Below are 17,358 nucleotides of genomic sequence, written 5' to 3'. Positions count from 1 at the left end.
GGCCACCTTCAGTGACGAGAATGCGGTTTTGATGGCTTGTTCAAGAGCCCCTCTGTGGAGTGGACTTTCATCACACATGGCTTTCTGGTGTGACTGCACAGTGGTGACAAGCCTCCGTTAATGTTTCGGAACCAGCCACCAAATCCTGTGACCAAAGGGAATGAGCAGAGGGAATAACACTTCTCTCCCAAGACATTCATGAACTGCACACGTTTTTGTTTGATGCCTCCCCCCTACTGCATGTACACTTTAACAGTCGTTTGTAGTGCACATGTTCTGTGGTGTGGCTTATCCCAGGCTCTCTGCAGAACTGAGTAACTCTGAAGGTGCATGCAGGCATGTGTACACACACACACACATGCATGTGCGCACGCGCGCGCACACACACATACACACACACACGCACTCTGATAGCCATTGTTAATACCCAATAACAGAGGGACAATGAGGTAGCACAGGCCTCACCTCAGGGCCCCCTCAGAAAAGAACCCCAGTTCCCAAGATGCCTCAGGAACCAGGACCCGTGGACAAACCAGTGATGCCCAGAGCTGAGATCTTCTCTTTCCTGTTTTAGGCACCAACAAGAACGAAACCTCTTTTGGGCTGGAGATGTCACAGACGGGCTTTTCCTCACATGTGGTAGAGGTACGGGGCCTCTCCTGCTCCCTCCCCACTCCCTCTCTTCTCACTCATGCAGGTCTGTCGGTCATGCGTACCTTTTATGGTTCTCTCTGTCTTTCTCAATGTCTCTTTCTCTCCTACACTCTTCTGAGGACTGGAATGGGGAAACTGTCTTCAAATTATTCTATTGTTTTCTGCCTGCTTCAGAAGCCAGCTCACTACACATGTTTCACACACACCCACCGGCCCACAGGCAGGAAGCAGAGTGGGGCGGGGCGGACCTCCCAGGGCCCAAAGTCTCACTCAGTCCACAGAAACCTATGCAGTCAGGTCAAATGACAAAGCCAACAGATAGAACGTGATAGCATCGGTGTCTGGGGTGACCTGTGCAAGCAGGGGCAGGGCCTGTGTCCATGTCGGGGAAGTGTCTGTAGGTTGCAGCTCCAGCAGGTGGCTTGCAAAACCCATCTCTGTCAGACTCTGCATTGGAGTCTAACTGTCCCAGGTGTACCTTGTCCACAGAGGAAAGGCTACAGGTGTCCCTAATAGCATGTGGTGCTAGGAGCCATGGAACCTCACAGAGGGACAAAGTCAGTGTTTGGGGAAACACTAATGGATTATCAAGTCCTGGGAGTTCCAGGGAAGCATGCCAGCCCCGAGAGTTTATCAGTGCATGCTCTCACAGCTATGCTTCAGACAGGCGTTTTGGTCGTGTGTGTGTGTGTGTGTGTGTGTGTGTGTGTGTGTGTGTGTGTGTGTTGGTGTGTGTGTGTGTGTATGTGTGTATGTGTTGGTGTGTGTGTATTGATGTGTATGTTGGTGTGTATATGTGTTGGTATGTATGTGTGTGTGCTGTGTGTGTGTGTGTGTGTGTGTGTGTACACTGTCCAGACTAGCACTATATGATTTTCCAGAGAAGGTCTGCAGGCTCACCATGATTACACATCCATCCCTCTGTCACCCCATCACATCCTCTGAACCCTTCTGTGATGTGGGCAGGGCAGGACTCCTGGTTCCCATCCTGCAGGTAAAGAAAGGATTCACTACAAGGTTAGGTGAGTGGGGGCTAAAGTGATGTGAACAAGGGCTGTGTGAGCTCTTCCCTCTGCAGCCAGCAGCTGCTCCAAGAGGGGCTCCCAGGGGCTCTGCGTCAGAGATCCCAGATTGAAGAGAGGGGCTCATGCACGCCAAGCAGCAGGCAGATGTTTGGAAATGTGGCTCATGCTGATTTTTCCAGGCTGCATCTGTACAGTATCAAGTCCACTGCAGTGAATGCAGCAAGATGTGATTATGGTTGTCCCATCATCCCAGCAGCTGCTGGCCAGATGCACAGCACCGTAAACTTTCCCCAGGGGTCCCTGCACCTCTTTTCATGCTCAAAAGAGACCTGTGATGTCTGCAAGTGGTGACAGTGATCCTGATTTAGGGGGCTGGGTCCACTGGTCTTTTTGGTGTCTTCTTATTGCTGGGATATCGGAGGCGCAGAGGTGGAGCTGGGCCGCCAGGAGGCAGGAGCTTACATCTGTGTGAGGTCAGGCAGCCAGTCCCTGCTCAGTACTGTCCCTGCTGTACTGTCTCTGGGGACAGGGCAAGAATGAGGATCTGACTTTAAATACCCAGCACCATTTAAAAAGCCAGGCACAGCTGCATATGCCCATAACTCCAGCATTGGGAGAGAGAGATGGGGAGAGGGGGTCATGAGAGCTCACTGACTAGCATTCCTAGCCAAAGTGATAGGCTCCCAGTTCTGTGAGAGACCGCTGTCTCAAGGCAGTAAGGTCAACAGTGACATCTGATATTCTGCTCTGGCCCTCAAATGCACATGCACAGGCACTTGCATGGGCATGCACTCCTGCATACTCACATGCATGCACCTGCCACACAGAAAGGGCAGCAGGGAGGGGGGACCAAACACAGCAAGAAGATACAACTTCCTGCAATGCAGGGAGCATTGATTAAAATGCAGCCAAAATACCAAAGGGAATCAGAAATGACTCTTCCCACCCAAAATCAACCTACAAGCCATCAAAAAAAAAGCAGTCCTTGGCTTTGAAAGTAGGATGAAGAGAACTATAGCTGTCTCCCAGGAAACCATGTACAGCCCCAGGGGACCACGCCAGGAGCCCCTATTAAGTCTATGTGTATGTGCCAGGCGTGTACATCCAGTGCCAAACACCGCAATGCATCATCCTGTGTTGCCAGGCACTGTGGGTAAAAGTTAAGGTACCATTTCAGGTGACAGTAGTTAGTCCTGACTGGGGAGAAAGCCTCTCTAGTCCTGTGTCTATATTTGTCCAAGAACCAGGAGCCCGGAAGAGAAGGGAAGGCCGAGATGTGTCTTGAAGACTCGGGGAGCTTGGACTGAGCCCTAGCAAAGGCCCTGCTGCAAGGTCAATACTTGCAGGACCAATTGGTGCCCCAGCTATATGGAGGGGAGGAGGTGGGCAGGGAAAGCCAGGAACCTAGACCTCCAGCTTGTACTTTAGGGAGTCAAAGTTGAGACTGCTCTATGGAGCATCTACATATGCTCCCCAAGTTTCTGTTCCCCCATTCAAATGGAACCCCATGTCTTCGATCCCTTCTGACTGCCTGGGTCTTGTTCTTACATGTCAATCACCCATCAGATATTTAAAGAGATCATTACATATGAATCTGAAATTCTCAAATTAAAAAAAAAAAAAAAAAAAAAAACCCTTCCAAATATAAAAGGATGGCACAGTGGTAGGCTGCAAGGCCCTGGTCCAGCCACTGGGTTACTATTTTAGAGCACAGCATATTCCAGAGCCAGGCTGCTGACGTCATAACTGACAACAGCCATCCTGTCCCAGGAACCCAGTGCCTCTGCTCTCAGAGTCAGCCAGCTTGCTATAGGGACTGGGTCACCAGGTCCTCAGGGTCAGCCAGGCTGCTCTGGACATTGAGGCAGTGGGCTCAGCCGTTCAGCTTGAGTCTAAGTCCTGAACCACAGGAAGGACTTAGCTCATACTTCAGAACTACCGCCCATCGTGGCAGGGAAGAGACAATGGCTGGAGCTCACGGCCACTGTTCACACTGCGTCCACAGTCAGGGAGCAGAAGATGCACACTGGTGCTCAGGCTTGCTTTCTTCTTTTTGTTCAGCCCAGGACCCCACCCATGGAATGATTTAGGGTGTGCCTTCTCAGCTCAGTTCACTCAGTCTAGAAACACCTTCACAGATACACCCAGAGATTATCTTCTAGGTAGTTCTAGATCTGTCCAGCTGTCAATCAATATCAGCCATCACGTCACACCCAGACTCCTCCTCCCAAAGTGGGCACAAATGAACTGAGAAAGCTGCCGTCTGAATATATGCTAATGGAGCCCCAAGTTCCCTGGGCCTGTTCAGTTCCGTGAGAAAGAAGGTTCCTAGCCCTATGGAGTATTCTAATAGCAGAAGAAAAGCCCCACTCCTCATCCCCCTACTTTGCTTTGGAAACCAGAGTTTGAGTTGTGAAAACAGGATCTAAGGCCATCACACAGACAAGCCCCCAAGACATCACTGGACATTCATAGAGTCCCACAGTCCCAGGTAAAGGACAGAAGACTAAGGCCACAGGAAAATCCCCACATAACCAGAAACTCTAGTTTGCAGAAAGTAGATAGAACATTCCAAAAAACAACTATCAGGAAGGGTAGCTATGGATTCATGGTCAAACTTTAGACCAGAGTTTAAAGTTGATGGTTTCACTGACATTTGAGAATGAATGCAGAGGTCACCCACCAGGAGCTGGAGTAAACTCTAGTGGGTGGTGAACTCCCTGACAACCAGGGACTCAAACTGCATAAGAAAACTTCTGGAAGGGACCCTCACCTCCAAATGGAGAATAGATTCAAGTCTAGGGCTCCAACGCCTTGGAGGAAATTTTAAACAGTCAATGCCCACTTGTGGGAGGTCCTAGGGTACTCTTCCTACACAGGGTTCCATGGGAGGAACACCATTTTGACCCTCTGCAGTAACACCCTACCTCTGCCCAAATGTCTCCAGATATTGCCAGGTGCCACCTGGGGGACAGAACTACCCCAATCAAAAGCCAGAGCCCTAGACATTCTCTGGAACTGTCCCTGAAGTTAATGCCACCCAGGTAGAGACACCCTGGAGCTGTGTCATGGAAGCCCAGTGGCCCCATAAATCTAGGGTGGCCTAGAGGCCATAAGTCAGGGAATCCAGACAGATCCATGAAGAAACATGGGATGCCAGATGCCATCTTCCCCTAGGTGAGTCACTGTCATTTCCCAGCTGGGCCACACGTCTGGCTTCCCCCACCAAAGTACTGGCCTTTTTCCCATGGATATTCTAGATTTTTCCCTCCAGACTCTGGATGCCTGGGGGGGGGCGGCCCTCAGCTGGGAAAAGACTGTGACATGGGGAGGTTTGTTTTGATGGCTTTCATGTACACACTTCCTAGTACACCTGTCCCCAACAAAGCCATTTGGGGAAAAGTCTCTCCCAGATGGACCCAAGGTCCAAAGGCATAGGGAGACAGGAGCTCGCCTGCTTCTCACTGAAGTCCAGGGTGGTTCTCAAACTCCACACGGGGAGGGTGGAAAGGGCCCCCTCAGCACACCAGAGGTCCCTGCTGTCAGCAAAGCCACACTACCTCTTCAAAAACCCTCTCCAGAAGCCAACAAGTCCAGCATGCAGCCTCAAACTTGGACTCGGCAAGCAGACAGGAAGGAAGGATGGCCCTCCTCCCAGAGCAGCTCAGGTGGAAAAGCAGAAGCAGGAGCCACGAGGGGCTTTGGAGAATCAGTGGAGGCTTTGCTTTCTGCCCCACTCACCCTGGCCAAAGACCCAGCCCTGCCTCTGATTTGCTGTGTGACTTTAGGAAAGCTTCTCCCTCTCTCTGAACCTCAAGGGCAGTCTGCCCCTCCCGGGGCCCCTGTGGGCTCCCATGGGAGAGGGAGTTTGGGACTGGATGAGAAAGTACTCCACCAAGGAGCAGCATACTCCAACAGCAAGGAATGTTGGCCGTGATGATGGACAACAGGAATTTGAGGTCCGGACCTCAGTCTTGGCGCAGCCCACCGACAGTGCTTCCCAGCTGAGTGGAGCAGGAGCTAATGAGAGCAGTGGACTTTGAGTGTGACAGAGCATCAGTCGCTTCCCGGGACAGCTTATTTATAGTTGCAAAGGCATTCCACAGGGGAACCTCTCCCTCTGGAGAACTGGCCTTTTCAACTGTTGGATAAGATCAACTTGCCTCTTTAAAATGGCAGGGGATCTTTGAACCCGGCCAGCCAAGCTGGGCTCATGGAGGGTTAGCGGGGAGGTGACCTTAACCTGCCCATACTGCAAAAGCCCAAAGCACAGGATAACCTTGATTTTAGATCCCTCTGCTTCCACCCCCCGAGTGCTGGGATTATAGGTGTACACCATCATGCCCAGTTTCTGTGGTGCGGAGAATGGAACCCAAGGCCTTGCCCATGCCAGGCAACCACTCTACCACTGAGCCACATCCCAGGAACACTGAAGCCAGGGAACAACCCCAGGTTTCCACATTTTTGTGGTTGTTGTTGTTGTTGTTTGTATGGAGGAGGAGTCTGCCACTAGCCTTAAGATCACCAAGTAGGCTAGGCTGGTTGACCAGCAAGCCGGGAGCACCTGCTCCTGCCTCCCCAGCACCGAGTCTGCGGCACATGCTGCCATGCTCAGCCGTTTGTCACGGGAGTCCCAAGGACAGAACGCAGGTCCTTGTGCTTCCAAAGCAAGCGCTTCACTGACCGAGTCACCACTTAAAACAACCCTTTCAAAAAAAAAAAGCCCAAGCTTCGGTAGCCGCCCCGTTGGGGGGGGGGGGGTACTATTCTCACCACCCTCTTCCTGTACTGCTGTCCAGGTACTATTCCCCCACCTTCAGAGCTTGCTCTTTGCCTTCCTGTGCCCACTAGTCATGTGGGTTGCTCACATTGGGGTGGGGAGGGTACAGGGACCCAGTTCTCAGCAAATGACCAGATAGTCAGGAATATAGACACTTGCCGACTTCATACCTAGGCAGGGCAGCATGCGCTTGTCCTGCAGCTAATGGGTAGGTCAAGAGACACCTTCCAAACCAGTGAAGAAACAAACTCCATGGCCCTGGCTTATCTGCCCAACCTGTCTCGATCCACTCTGCTTCTGCTCCACAGCTCTCGGCTCCTTTCTAGGAAGCGAACTCTGCCTTCCCTGGAACTCAGGTCACCTGTGGGAGACCGGCTCCCACTTTTCCCCCCAGGGTGCTCTGGAGAGAGGGATAAGAGATTTAGATAGAAGGATAGAGGGGAGAGAAAAAGACAGAAACACAGGATAACCTCAGGAGGTCCTGGATCTTTATCCACGGCCCCTTCTGTCTCTTCTAAAGGACTTTTTATAAGAATGCCAAGGGGTGGAGCAAAAGACCGCCCCCTAGCACAGCCAAGTGCAGACCCTTCCAATCACCTGGTAACCACACACGTGGTCAAGTAATCCTCTAATGCAGCTCTGCTGGATAAAGCAAGCTCAGATCTCACTAGGAACCTTTGTGGGCCTCCACAATCACCTGTGGACAGCAAGACTTGAAGGAGTATTGGGTGGGTAGGTAACAAGAGGTCAGAGTGGTTTAAAAGCCCAAGGAAATGTGGAAGGTTTGTCCTGGGTTTGGAGTTTATTTCTAGAATGTTCCTTTATCTGTTTTTAAATTCACGCCCTTGAGATCAGCTTGACCCATTTTGCTAAGGATGAGACAGAGCACGATGGTCTCTGGAGCTTGTCTGTAAGTCCAGAGGCCCAGATGGAAGCTGGGTTTCTATGTCACCCTGGCAAAGGTACCCCAGGTGACTAGTGGTGCCTCAGAGATTGCAAGACCTGGATGCTTTCAAGCAAAGGTCCCTAGAAACAGGGTCTGATGCCATGTTCTTCCCTGGTGCCAGGATGGGATCCTCCTGGGAGCCGTGGGAGCCTACGACTGGAATGGGGCGGTACTGAAAGAGACGAGTGCAGGCAAGGTGATTCCTCACCGAGAGTCCTACCTTAAGGAGTTCCCGGAGGAGCTGAAGAACCACGGCGCATACCTAGGTGAGGCCCGTGGGAGGGTGGCTGGTGACAGAGGATGAGGAGAGCCCCAGACTGAGGGCCCATCTGTACCTGTAGGTGACTCCAGGCCTAGCTACAAGGCCAGCTTCTCCCTAGCTGCATCACACACTCCACGCCAGCTTCTAAACACACAGAATAAATGACGGGAAGTCCCCTATAACATAAGCAGGCTTCAGTGGAAGCTTCTAGACTCTGTCAGTTGTCAGGGTCCTTAAAGCTTCAGGTCCAGACTGCAGCTGCATCCCACCGGGCCTGCCTCCCCTACGACAAAGTGCAAGTCTTGTCTCCCTTCTATTAAATAATTCTGTTTGGTTTGTGGGCCGGGGATCAAACACTGGGCCTTGCATAGGCCAATCATATGCTCTCCACTGAGCTACATCTCCAGGCCCTTTTTATTAACCCACGTGCTCAAAGGAAAGAGAACTCACTATTCCTCCTCGGGCCTGGTGGTGCCCCATGCCAAAACATGGCAAGGTGTCCTGAGCACCCAGCCCCAGAGACCAGTCTGTTCCTTCCTTTGGCAGGGTACACAGTGACATCGGTCGTGTCCTCCAAGCAGGGGCGGGTGTATGTGGCCGGAGCCCCCAGGTTCAACCATACAGGCAAAGTCATTCTGTTCACCATGCATAACAATCGCAGCCTCACCATCCACCAGGCTCTTCGGGGCGAGCAGGTAATGGGGGGCTGGCTGCGGGGGCGGGGGGGGGAGGCTCTGGGCAAGGGCTAGGGTCTGACCTGGGCAGAGTGGGTAAAGGGGCTCTTCCCTCGCAACAAGAAGGTCCCACACCCGCCGTGTAGAGGGCACAGGTCCAATTCTCTCTATGATTGAAGGTGCCTTCGAAAAGTTACCACCCTAACAGCCATAGAACCTGCACCTCAACGCCAGGCCAGCTCCTGAGGGGAGCCTGTGGCAACTTCCTCCCTCTATCTTATGGACTCTTGTCTCTACAGTGCTGGATGAGCTCTGCTGCTAGCCTGCCGGGTCAGTCCCTGCCTCGAGGGCTCAGGAATAGCGGCTCCAGGCAGCGTCAGGGTAGAGTGACCTGGCCTGGGCTTCTCCTGGCCCTGGGGTATCCTGAAAGGACAGTCACCCTCCTTGGGCTGCCTTGTGCCATCCCTTCACCCCACAGCAAGACCCACAGGGACACCGGCTTCTTCCTTTTCCATGGAAGTAAAGCTCACTGCTAGTGCCACTGTCCCACTTGGGATGTGGCTGACAGCCAGGCTGTGTGGCAGGCTGTGTCAGATGGTTCCGGTACCAATTAGAAGGCTCTGGAGAGTGAGCACTGGTGGTAGGGAGCAAAATGAATCACTGCAGCAGCCAAGGAAGCCGTGGTCCTGGGAAGCAGCACATCGTCTCCCGGATCCTACAGCAGGTTCCTGACCAGGTTACATTAAGAACCCAGGCTATTGCATTATGTCACCTCCTAACTCCCAACAGCCCTCAGACCAGGCCTTGGCATCTCCTGACTGACAGCATCATTCGGTACCCTGACCCCCAGCTAAGCCCCACCCAGGCCCTGGCTGCCTTCTCGAATGACTTGAAGCCTGAGAATAGCTCCATCCTCCAGTGGCTCCTGTCCTGACCTGTTACCAGGACACACTCCTCTCCTATCAACTGGAGCCCTAGCTACAGAGGTTCAGGGTTCTCTTACCCTTCTCCCAGGCCAATGGGGCACTGGTATGCCCCTCTTGTTCAGACGGCAAACTCTGCCCCATCCCACTCCACCCCATCCACCCTGATCCAGCCCTATCCAGTCCACTCCGGGCTTATCCTTCAGGAAGAAAGGCTAGACCTGGGAACTGCCGGGAATACGCTGATAACTCAAGACTTTCCTGACGGGCTCCACCTCCAACACCTAAACAAGAACCCATAGTGCTGAAGGCAGCGAAATTATGTAGATCCCAGATTAGTGTGACCCACACAGCCGAAGCCACAGATTCAGTTGACTTTTCCTGTCTGCCTTATAATTACTTTATGGAGACACCTCTCTCCCTTCCCTATCCTGGCCCAGGCTCATTATTTTCTTTTTCTTCTGTTTGTATTCTCATAAAGGTTTTTTGTTTTGTTTTTGAGACAGGGTCTAATGTAGCCAGGATGACCTTAAACTCACTACATAGCTGAGGGACTGCCTTGGACTCCCAATCCTCCTGCCTCAGCCTCCCGTGTTAGGATTATAGGCAAGCACCACCACATCTGGTTTATGTGGTGCTGTGGCTCAGCCCCAGGACTTCATCATCCTAGGCAAGCACTCTACCTACAAAGCCACATCACCAACCCATGCTGAAGTCTTGAGACTTAAGAGTAGACTTCTGAGCTGAGCACCATGGTGCACTCCTTTAATCCCAGCACTTGGGAGGGAGAAGAAGGCAGATCTCCGTGAGTTCAAGGCCAGCCTGGTCTACATAGCAAGCAAGGTTGTGGCAGAAGAAGCATTACACTTCTGGTGTCAGAGCAGCCAGGCCCAGCAATTGTCAGGCTTCTGACCCTGCCCAGGCAACCGGAATTCTCTGGGTTTCAAGTAACCCATGTAAAATGAAAAAACAAACAAACAAACCAGGCTGAGATGTAAGCTCAGTGGAAGACATTTGCTCAGCATACCAAGCCTTGGGTTTAACACTGCCTCCTCACAGCATGGTGCACCCGTGAGCTAACCCAAGGCTGTAGAATGTCTCACACAGGGCCCTACCACAGGCAAGATGCTGTTCCCTCTTCTAAGCATTTACTGAGCCCATCCTGTGTGCCAGGCATGATCCCCAAGCCTACAAGGGCCTACTCTCAGGAGGCTCCCATGGAGGGAGCAGACCCTAGGGGGAGAAGGCACACACTTGTCACAGGCAGTGGGGTGGAGAGGTCAGAGACACCTTCTACTAGGAAGTGAAGCATCAGCTGAAGCCTGTGTGTCTGCAGGGCAGGGGGGATGTAAGAAAGGGGAAAACAGAGAGAGGGAAGTGAGCCTTAGGGAAGAGAGATAGCTGATGAATGGCAGGAAAGAGGCAGGTGAGGGAGGCTCAATGTTGGGAGCCTGGGCAGCAGAGCAGAGGCTGGGAAGGGAGGCAGATCCTATAGTGACTTGCTAAAGAATTTCAGTTTTATCCCAAACACCAGGTTGTATATGGCCAGGGGTTAGAGGCCAGGCTGCCACCACAAGGTGGATTGGGAGCCCAGCGCAGGGGAGGAGCAGTCAGGGAACAAATGAGGTGTTGTGGCCAATACCAGGCTGCATATGGTAGAGGTGGAAGTAGAGCCAGGGTGTTCCTCAGTCTCTAATGAATGGAGGAGGATGCCCCCACCCACGTGGAAAGTGCTACACTGAAGGACAGAGACGAAGAGAGTGAGCACTCAGATGGGCAAGAGAAAGCATCAGTCACCATTGGCAATGGGAGTGCCAGTGTGCTCCACGACATTGGAAATGAACTAACTATTGTGACTTGATTAAACCCATCAGGGGGCATAGCTCACTCCGAATCAGCAGCAATCACATCACAAAACAATGATCCATCACGGTTGTCTATTGCAACCTTGAACTCACAGCCTCTAAGGTTACCTGCACAAGATCAAGCACACACACACACACACACACACACACACACACACACACACACACACACCAATTCCAGAACAGGTAGGGGAGGAGCTCATGAGGCCCCACCCCTAACTGATGAGTTATTAGTCATTGATACTTGCTGAATGAAGGAGAGTCCATTCTTTAGGGGTGTGGCCACTAGTACACACATGGGCAATGCTAAGTGGATTTAGTAGGTTGTAACAGCCCTGGCTGTCCTGGAACTCACTTTGTAGACAAAGCTGGCCTTGAACTCACAGAAATCCACTTGCCTCTGCCTCCCGAGTGCTGGGATTAAAGGTGTGCGCCACCACTGCCTGGCTTAGTGTGTTGCTTTTTAAAGAAAGAAGAGATGATGTTGAGGGGAGATGATGGAGGGGGATCTGGGGGGAGTTAGAGGGGAGAACTGGAGAGTGGATAGGATTATGTTTTGTTACATACATGTCTGAAAATTCTCAAAGAATAATTTTTTAAATGGGGCCTTAATGAGGAAAAATATGTCATGGAGAAAGGCTCTGGTTTATATCTAATAATCAGGACAGATGAAGAGCCGTCTCGTTGTAACAAGAACACCTTTATATATAAGAACTGGCCATGTAAAGACTGCAGAGCAGAGGAGAGGAGAACACAGTAGAACACTCATGCTGGCTGTGTCTGAATGTTGACACTATGGGTAACTCATTTTTGTCTTCGTAATTTTTTTTGTAGTTTCCTTTTTTGCCATTATAATAGTTCTGTTTTTGTCATTATAATATGTCACTGCTCAGAAGAATACGTAACCATAATTAAAGTTAAGTAATAGAAATATAGGAGGGTAGGAAGGAGCTGCCAACTGAGATAGGGAAAGAGACAAGGGTACCCTGAAAGCAGGTAAGTCTGCCCAGAGGAGAGAAGGGGAAGGTGGGCACTAAGAAGGGAGGACTCACCAGGACCCCAAACATTCCAGGTCAAAAGACAACCCAGGTTCCTGGCCAGGGCTGTCAGTGTGAGACCTGGGGACCCAGCTCAATCCTTCTCCCATCCATGTGCCGCAGATAGGCTCCTACTTTGGGAGTGAGATCACTTCAGTGGACATCGATGACGACAGAGTGACTGATGTTCTGCTGGTGGGCGCCCCCATGTACTTCAGCGAGGGCCGAGAGCGAGGCAAGGTGTATGTCTACAACCTGAGACAGGTACTGTGGCCAGGAGGGACCAGGCAGTTCTGTAGGGCATCGGAGTCCTACTCTGACTTGGTCCACCTCGAGGGAACCCGGGTTCCCAGGAGGGCCGGTACCACCTGCAGGACCCAGCCGGGAAGGACAGGAGCCTCTCTGTCCTGGGCTCTACTCTCTGGGCTCCTGTCATCGGGAAGGGTTTGGGGAATGGAATGAAGAGAGGCCGCTTGGTACAGGCAGAGGGAGTCAGGATCCGAGCCTGTGCCCAGTTCCCTGAGCCTCTCCTCCGCCTGGGTTTTGCAGAACCGGTTTGTTTATAACGGCACTCTGAAGGATTCCCACAGCTACCAGAATGCCCGGTTTGGGTCATGCATCGCCTCTGTTCAAGACCTCAACCAAGATTCCTACAATGATGTGGTGGTGGGTGCCCCTCTAGAGGACAGCCACAGAGGGGCCATCTACATCTTTCATGGCTTCCAAAGCAGCATCCTGAAGAAGCCCATACAGGTGGGGCTCTGCGGAGACTGGGTAGAGCAGAAAGTGGGGGATGTGGGTGGCGCCCATGTACTCCTGGGGCTGAGTTTCCATGCATGCCCTCCTGCAGGAAGGGTCCTGTCTGTCCTAGCTGTGCCTGTCTCAAGTGGAAAGATTGACATGGGTACACTGATGTTCAGGGTGTTCCCCAACCTATCCCCATACACACCTTTTTCCTCGACATCAGTCCAACTAAAATCCCAGACACCAAACATCACTACCCCAACAGGAACCCCTGTGACTGGGACACTTCCACCTGGGCTCCATTTTTGCTACAAACAGACCCACCCCAGCTCAAATCTGACTTGGCTCAGCCTCGAAGCCATCATAATTTTGCCCATACTCTTTCTCTTTTTTAAAAGAATTGGCTTTTTATTTTATGTGTATGGATGTTTTGCCTACATGTATGTGTTTGCAGTGCCCAAGTAGGCCATAAGAGAGCATTGGATCCCCTGGAACTAGAGTTACAGACCATCATGAGCTGGCATTTGGGTGCTAGGAACAAATTCCAGGTCCTCTGCAAGGGTAGCCAGGGCTTTTTTAAAATATTTATTTATTTTGTGTATGAATGATGCCCACATGTATGTATGTGCACCACATGCATGCCTGGTGCCCATGGAGGTCAGAAGAGGATGTCTGATTCCCTGGGACTGGAGTTATAAATGACTGTGAATTGACATATAGGGGATGGCTGTGAGGTAACATATGGGTGCTGGGAATCCGAACCTGGGTCCTTTGTAAGAGCAACAAGTACTCTTAACCACTAGGCCATCTCTCCAACCCCAATTTTATTTTTCTTTCTTTCTTTCTTTTTCTTTTCTTTTTTTTTTTTTTATGTTTTAGAAAAAGGGTTGACCTATGTGGCCCTGGCTGGCCTCAAACTCACAGAGATCCACTTACCTCTGCCTCCCAAGCTGGTGTTAAAGGTGTGTGCTACTACATCTGGTCCATCCATTTTATTTATAATTTCACATATGTGCACCATGCATATTAACCATTCTTACCTCCCTACAACCTCTGTCCACCCCCCCGACACACACACACACACACACACACACACACACACACACACACTCCTCTCACTCATACATATCTATTCATTTTGTTTTGGGAACCCCAGCTAAGATTTACCAGGGCCATCTGTGTGACATTGGAGCTGTGTGCTGGAGCCTGGTGGCCCACCATGGCTCACCAGTAGGTACACAACAAAAGACAACGAGTCCCTCTCCCAGAATCTATCAATAGATCATGGTTCAGAAGTAAAGGGTGGGGCCCCGGGAGCCCCTCTGCCTTCCCTGACTGTTGACAGAGCCCAGTGCAAGTAACTACAGTTGTGAACTGATGATCCAAATAGTTGTATCCAGTCTAGAGAATTTGCCTACACATTTTACTAGTAAGACTGTCAAATAAATACACCAAGGTAGAAACTCCAGTGGATTTGTAATCTGCCAGGTGATATACATTGACATTCACCAAATAGTTTATTTTTTGTGGTGCTGAGGATCAAACTTATGACTTTGTACCTTCCAGCTAAGTACTTAACTACTCCGTTACACCTTCAGCCCTTGGATTTTCGAGGCAAGGTCTTGCTGTGTAGCCTGTGTTGGTCTTGAATTCATGATCCTACTTCCACTTCTCAAGCACTGGGATTGTAAGTGTGAGCCACCAAACCTTGTTGGGGAATATTCTGAGACATAATATTTTCATCCAAAGCAGTGACTTTAAAGGTAGGGGTTTCTCTCATGAGACAGCCGCCAGATTCTCAGAGCTCAGAACTGTGTCTGTCCCCTCTAGAGCTAACCTGGGCTCACAGCACACACGGCCTTTCTCTCCTCTCCCTGCAGAGAATCGCAGCCTCAGAGCTGGCTCCCGGGCTACAGCATTTCGGCTGCAGCATCCACGGACAACTGGACCTCAATGAGGATGGGCTTGTGGACCTAGCAGTGGGCGCCCTGGGCAATGCTGTGGTTTTGTGGTTCGTTCCTCTCCTTTCTACAACTAGAGGGCTTTCCTGAGGGTTGCTTGAGTAGAGTCTTTCAAAAATCTGCTTCAGGGACCTTGCTTCTTGACTTTAACCACTGTCGTCCAAACTTATCCAGAACCTCTCCCATCCCGTGTGATCTCGGAGTCCTAATCTCTGTTCTCAATAGAGTTCGAGGACTTCTGACCACTTTCAGGTCCAAATTCTGTCCCTCCCCAACCCCCCAGAACTTTTCCTACACTCTGGCCCCTACAGCATCTCTCTCACGGCTGCCTCCCAAGCTACTTAGAGGGACCACTGAGCCTCCTCCTCTAGAAGGCATTTTCCTCCTCCAACACAGAATGGATGTGGAATGCAGGGGTTTCTTTCTTCCAACCCCTCTGACTTCATTTCCTGTGTGTGGTGTGTGGTGTGTGTGGGGGGTGTGTTTCCACATCACCGTTTTAGAAAAGCCCTTGCATTTTCTTGTGTACTACTGCTTTTAGAATGTAGCTGTGGTTAGCCTAGAACTCAATATATAGACCAGGCTGGCCTCGAGCTCACAGAGATTCACCTATTTACCTGTCTCTGCTGAGGTTAAAGGCATTATACCACCATGCCAGGCTGATTGGAGCTTTTTAAATATACGCTGATAAGATCCATTTCATTATTTAGGGTTTTCCGCACTAACATAAAATCTGAAGGAAAAAGAAGTCAGTCAGCTTTCCATCCTCTAAACGCTGACACTCTCGGTGTCTGGCTGTACTTCCAGTCTTTCCCTCTCAGTGTGCTCCGTGCACCATCCACTCAACCTCACTCCAGAGCCCATTAGATTTGCGGAGTCCGTGCCAACTGACAGCATTGGACCTGTGCTGTAACAAGGTATCTGTAGGAGGTAGTGCTGCGTGCAGATTAAACTTGAGAGACAGCTTTAAAACACACTCGTGTCTCACTCAGTTCGTGTGACCTGGGTTGCAGCCTTGGCATGGGATTCCTCGTTTGTTGGTTGCTTTGTAAACTCACTGTGAAGTCGAGGGTGGCTTCGAGCTCCTGAGTCTCCTGACTCCATCTCACCATCACACCTTGCCTACATGACCCTGGGAGTCTAACCCCGAGCTCCACGCATGCTGGGCAAGTGCACTGCCAGCTGAGCTCCATCCTCTGCACCAGACGTGGGGTTTCTTTTCCTTTTTTCTTTGCTTTGCTCCACTGTTCCTTCCTGATCTGGACCAACAGATTGTTCTTCAGTCCTGAGAGAGAGGACCAGGGGATCAGAAGATGAGGGGACCGATACGTTTGGGATCGGGAGGTCTTTCACAAGCTGTGGCTTATGCCGAGCAAGCTTATTTGGAAGCATAGTGTTTTCTACCCTATTTTCCGGGGGCGAAGTCAGCAGAAATTATCACATAATGGGATGAAGTCTGTGTGGGAAGCTAGTCAAGCAATGTTGCACAAAAGGAGCCCGCGGTACCTCAAGAGCATTAGAGCACACAGCCTCTTCCGGGGGGAAAGCCAAATTCCCAGTACCGGAAACTCCTTCAAAGCTCTGGCCTCAGCCCCAGACTGGCCTTGTCAAGTCTGTTCCTGGGCCAGGACACAGAGCTGGTTCCTTCTGTCCTTTGGTAAGAGCCTCTGAGAAAGCCTTGGGCTGGCCAGCTCACAGTACTTCCTTTCTTCTTTTTAATTTATGTTTCATAAGTGTTTGGTCTGTATGTATGGCTGTGCAGCATGCGTACACTGGTGCCCATGCAGGCCAGAAGCAGGTGTCAGACCCCCGCAACCGTAGTTACACATGGTTGTGGGCTGACACACGTGTGGGGGCTGGGAATCAAACACGGGTCCTCTGGAAATGCAGCCAGTACTCTTAACCCCTGAGCCGTCTCCCCAGCCCCTCTCTCTCCAGTGTTTTCCAATACATGCTGGACCAGACATGAAGGATAAAGGGAAATCCACCCTCTCTCTTTGGCCAATCCATCCTGTAGCTTCCTGAGGTCTCTCTGCCCCACTCACCACACCATGTCCTCTAGGGAGGTCTTACAGACTCCACTCCCATCTGAGTCTGTACCTCTGTCCCTGGGTCCCAGCGAGGCAGTGAGAACTCCAGCCCTTCCGAGCTCACCTGCCTGTCTTCTCCAGGGCCCGCCCGGTGGTTCAGATCAACGCCAGCCTCCACTTCGAGCCGTCCAAGATCAACATCTTCCACAAGGACTGCAAGCGCAATGGCAGGGATGCCACCTGTCTGGCTGCTTTCCTCTGCTTCGTGCCCATCTTCCTGGCACCCCACTTCCAAACAGCGACCGTCGGTAAACCAGCCTCCTTGGGCCGCCAGCCACTCCAATCTCTCTGTGGGCTTTGTGATTGTTCTAGTTCACAGACTGGGGCTTTCCTGAAATGGGTTCTAAGTGCCAGGCCACACCCTGGGGCACCTTCAAGGCCCGCTGGATTCTCCTCT

At 51.3% G+C, this 17,358-nt stretch overlaps 1 protein-coding gene across 1 annotated transcript in view; it reads left to right on the top strand.

Annotated features, from left to right (window-relative positions):
- Positions 1-17,358, top strand: part of Itga11 (integrin subunit alpha 11) — a 101,340-nt gene that overhangs the window by 63,419 nt on the left and 20,563 nt on the right. Inside the window, exons 10-16 of the mRNA XM_028867101.2 lie at positions 575-645; positions 7,527-7,671; positions 8,214-8,362; positions 12,290-12,430; positions 12,716-12,919; positions 14,791-14,921; positions 17,043-17,209. Coding sequence (XP_028722934.1) covers positions 575-645; positions 7,527-7,671; positions 8,214-8,362; positions 12,290-12,430; positions 12,716-12,919; positions 14,791-14,921; positions 17,043-17,209 — 1,008 coding nt within the window. The remainder of the gene's footprint in view (positions 1-574; positions 646-7,526; positions 7,672-8,213; positions 8,363-12,289; positions 12,431-12,715; positions 12,920-14,790; positions 14,922-17,042; positions 17,210-17,358) is intronic.

Source organism: Peromyscus leucopus, chromosome 7 (assembly GCF_004664715.2).
Source record: "Peromyscus leucopus breed LL Stock chromosome 7, UCI_PerLeu_2.1, whole genome shotgun sequence".
Lineage (NCBI taxonomy): Eukaryota > Metazoa > Chordata > Mammalia > Rodentia > Cricetidae > Peromyscus > Peromyscus leucopus.
Note: the sequence above shows the minus strand (reverse complement) of the source record. Positions and strands in the feature narration are given on the sequence as shown.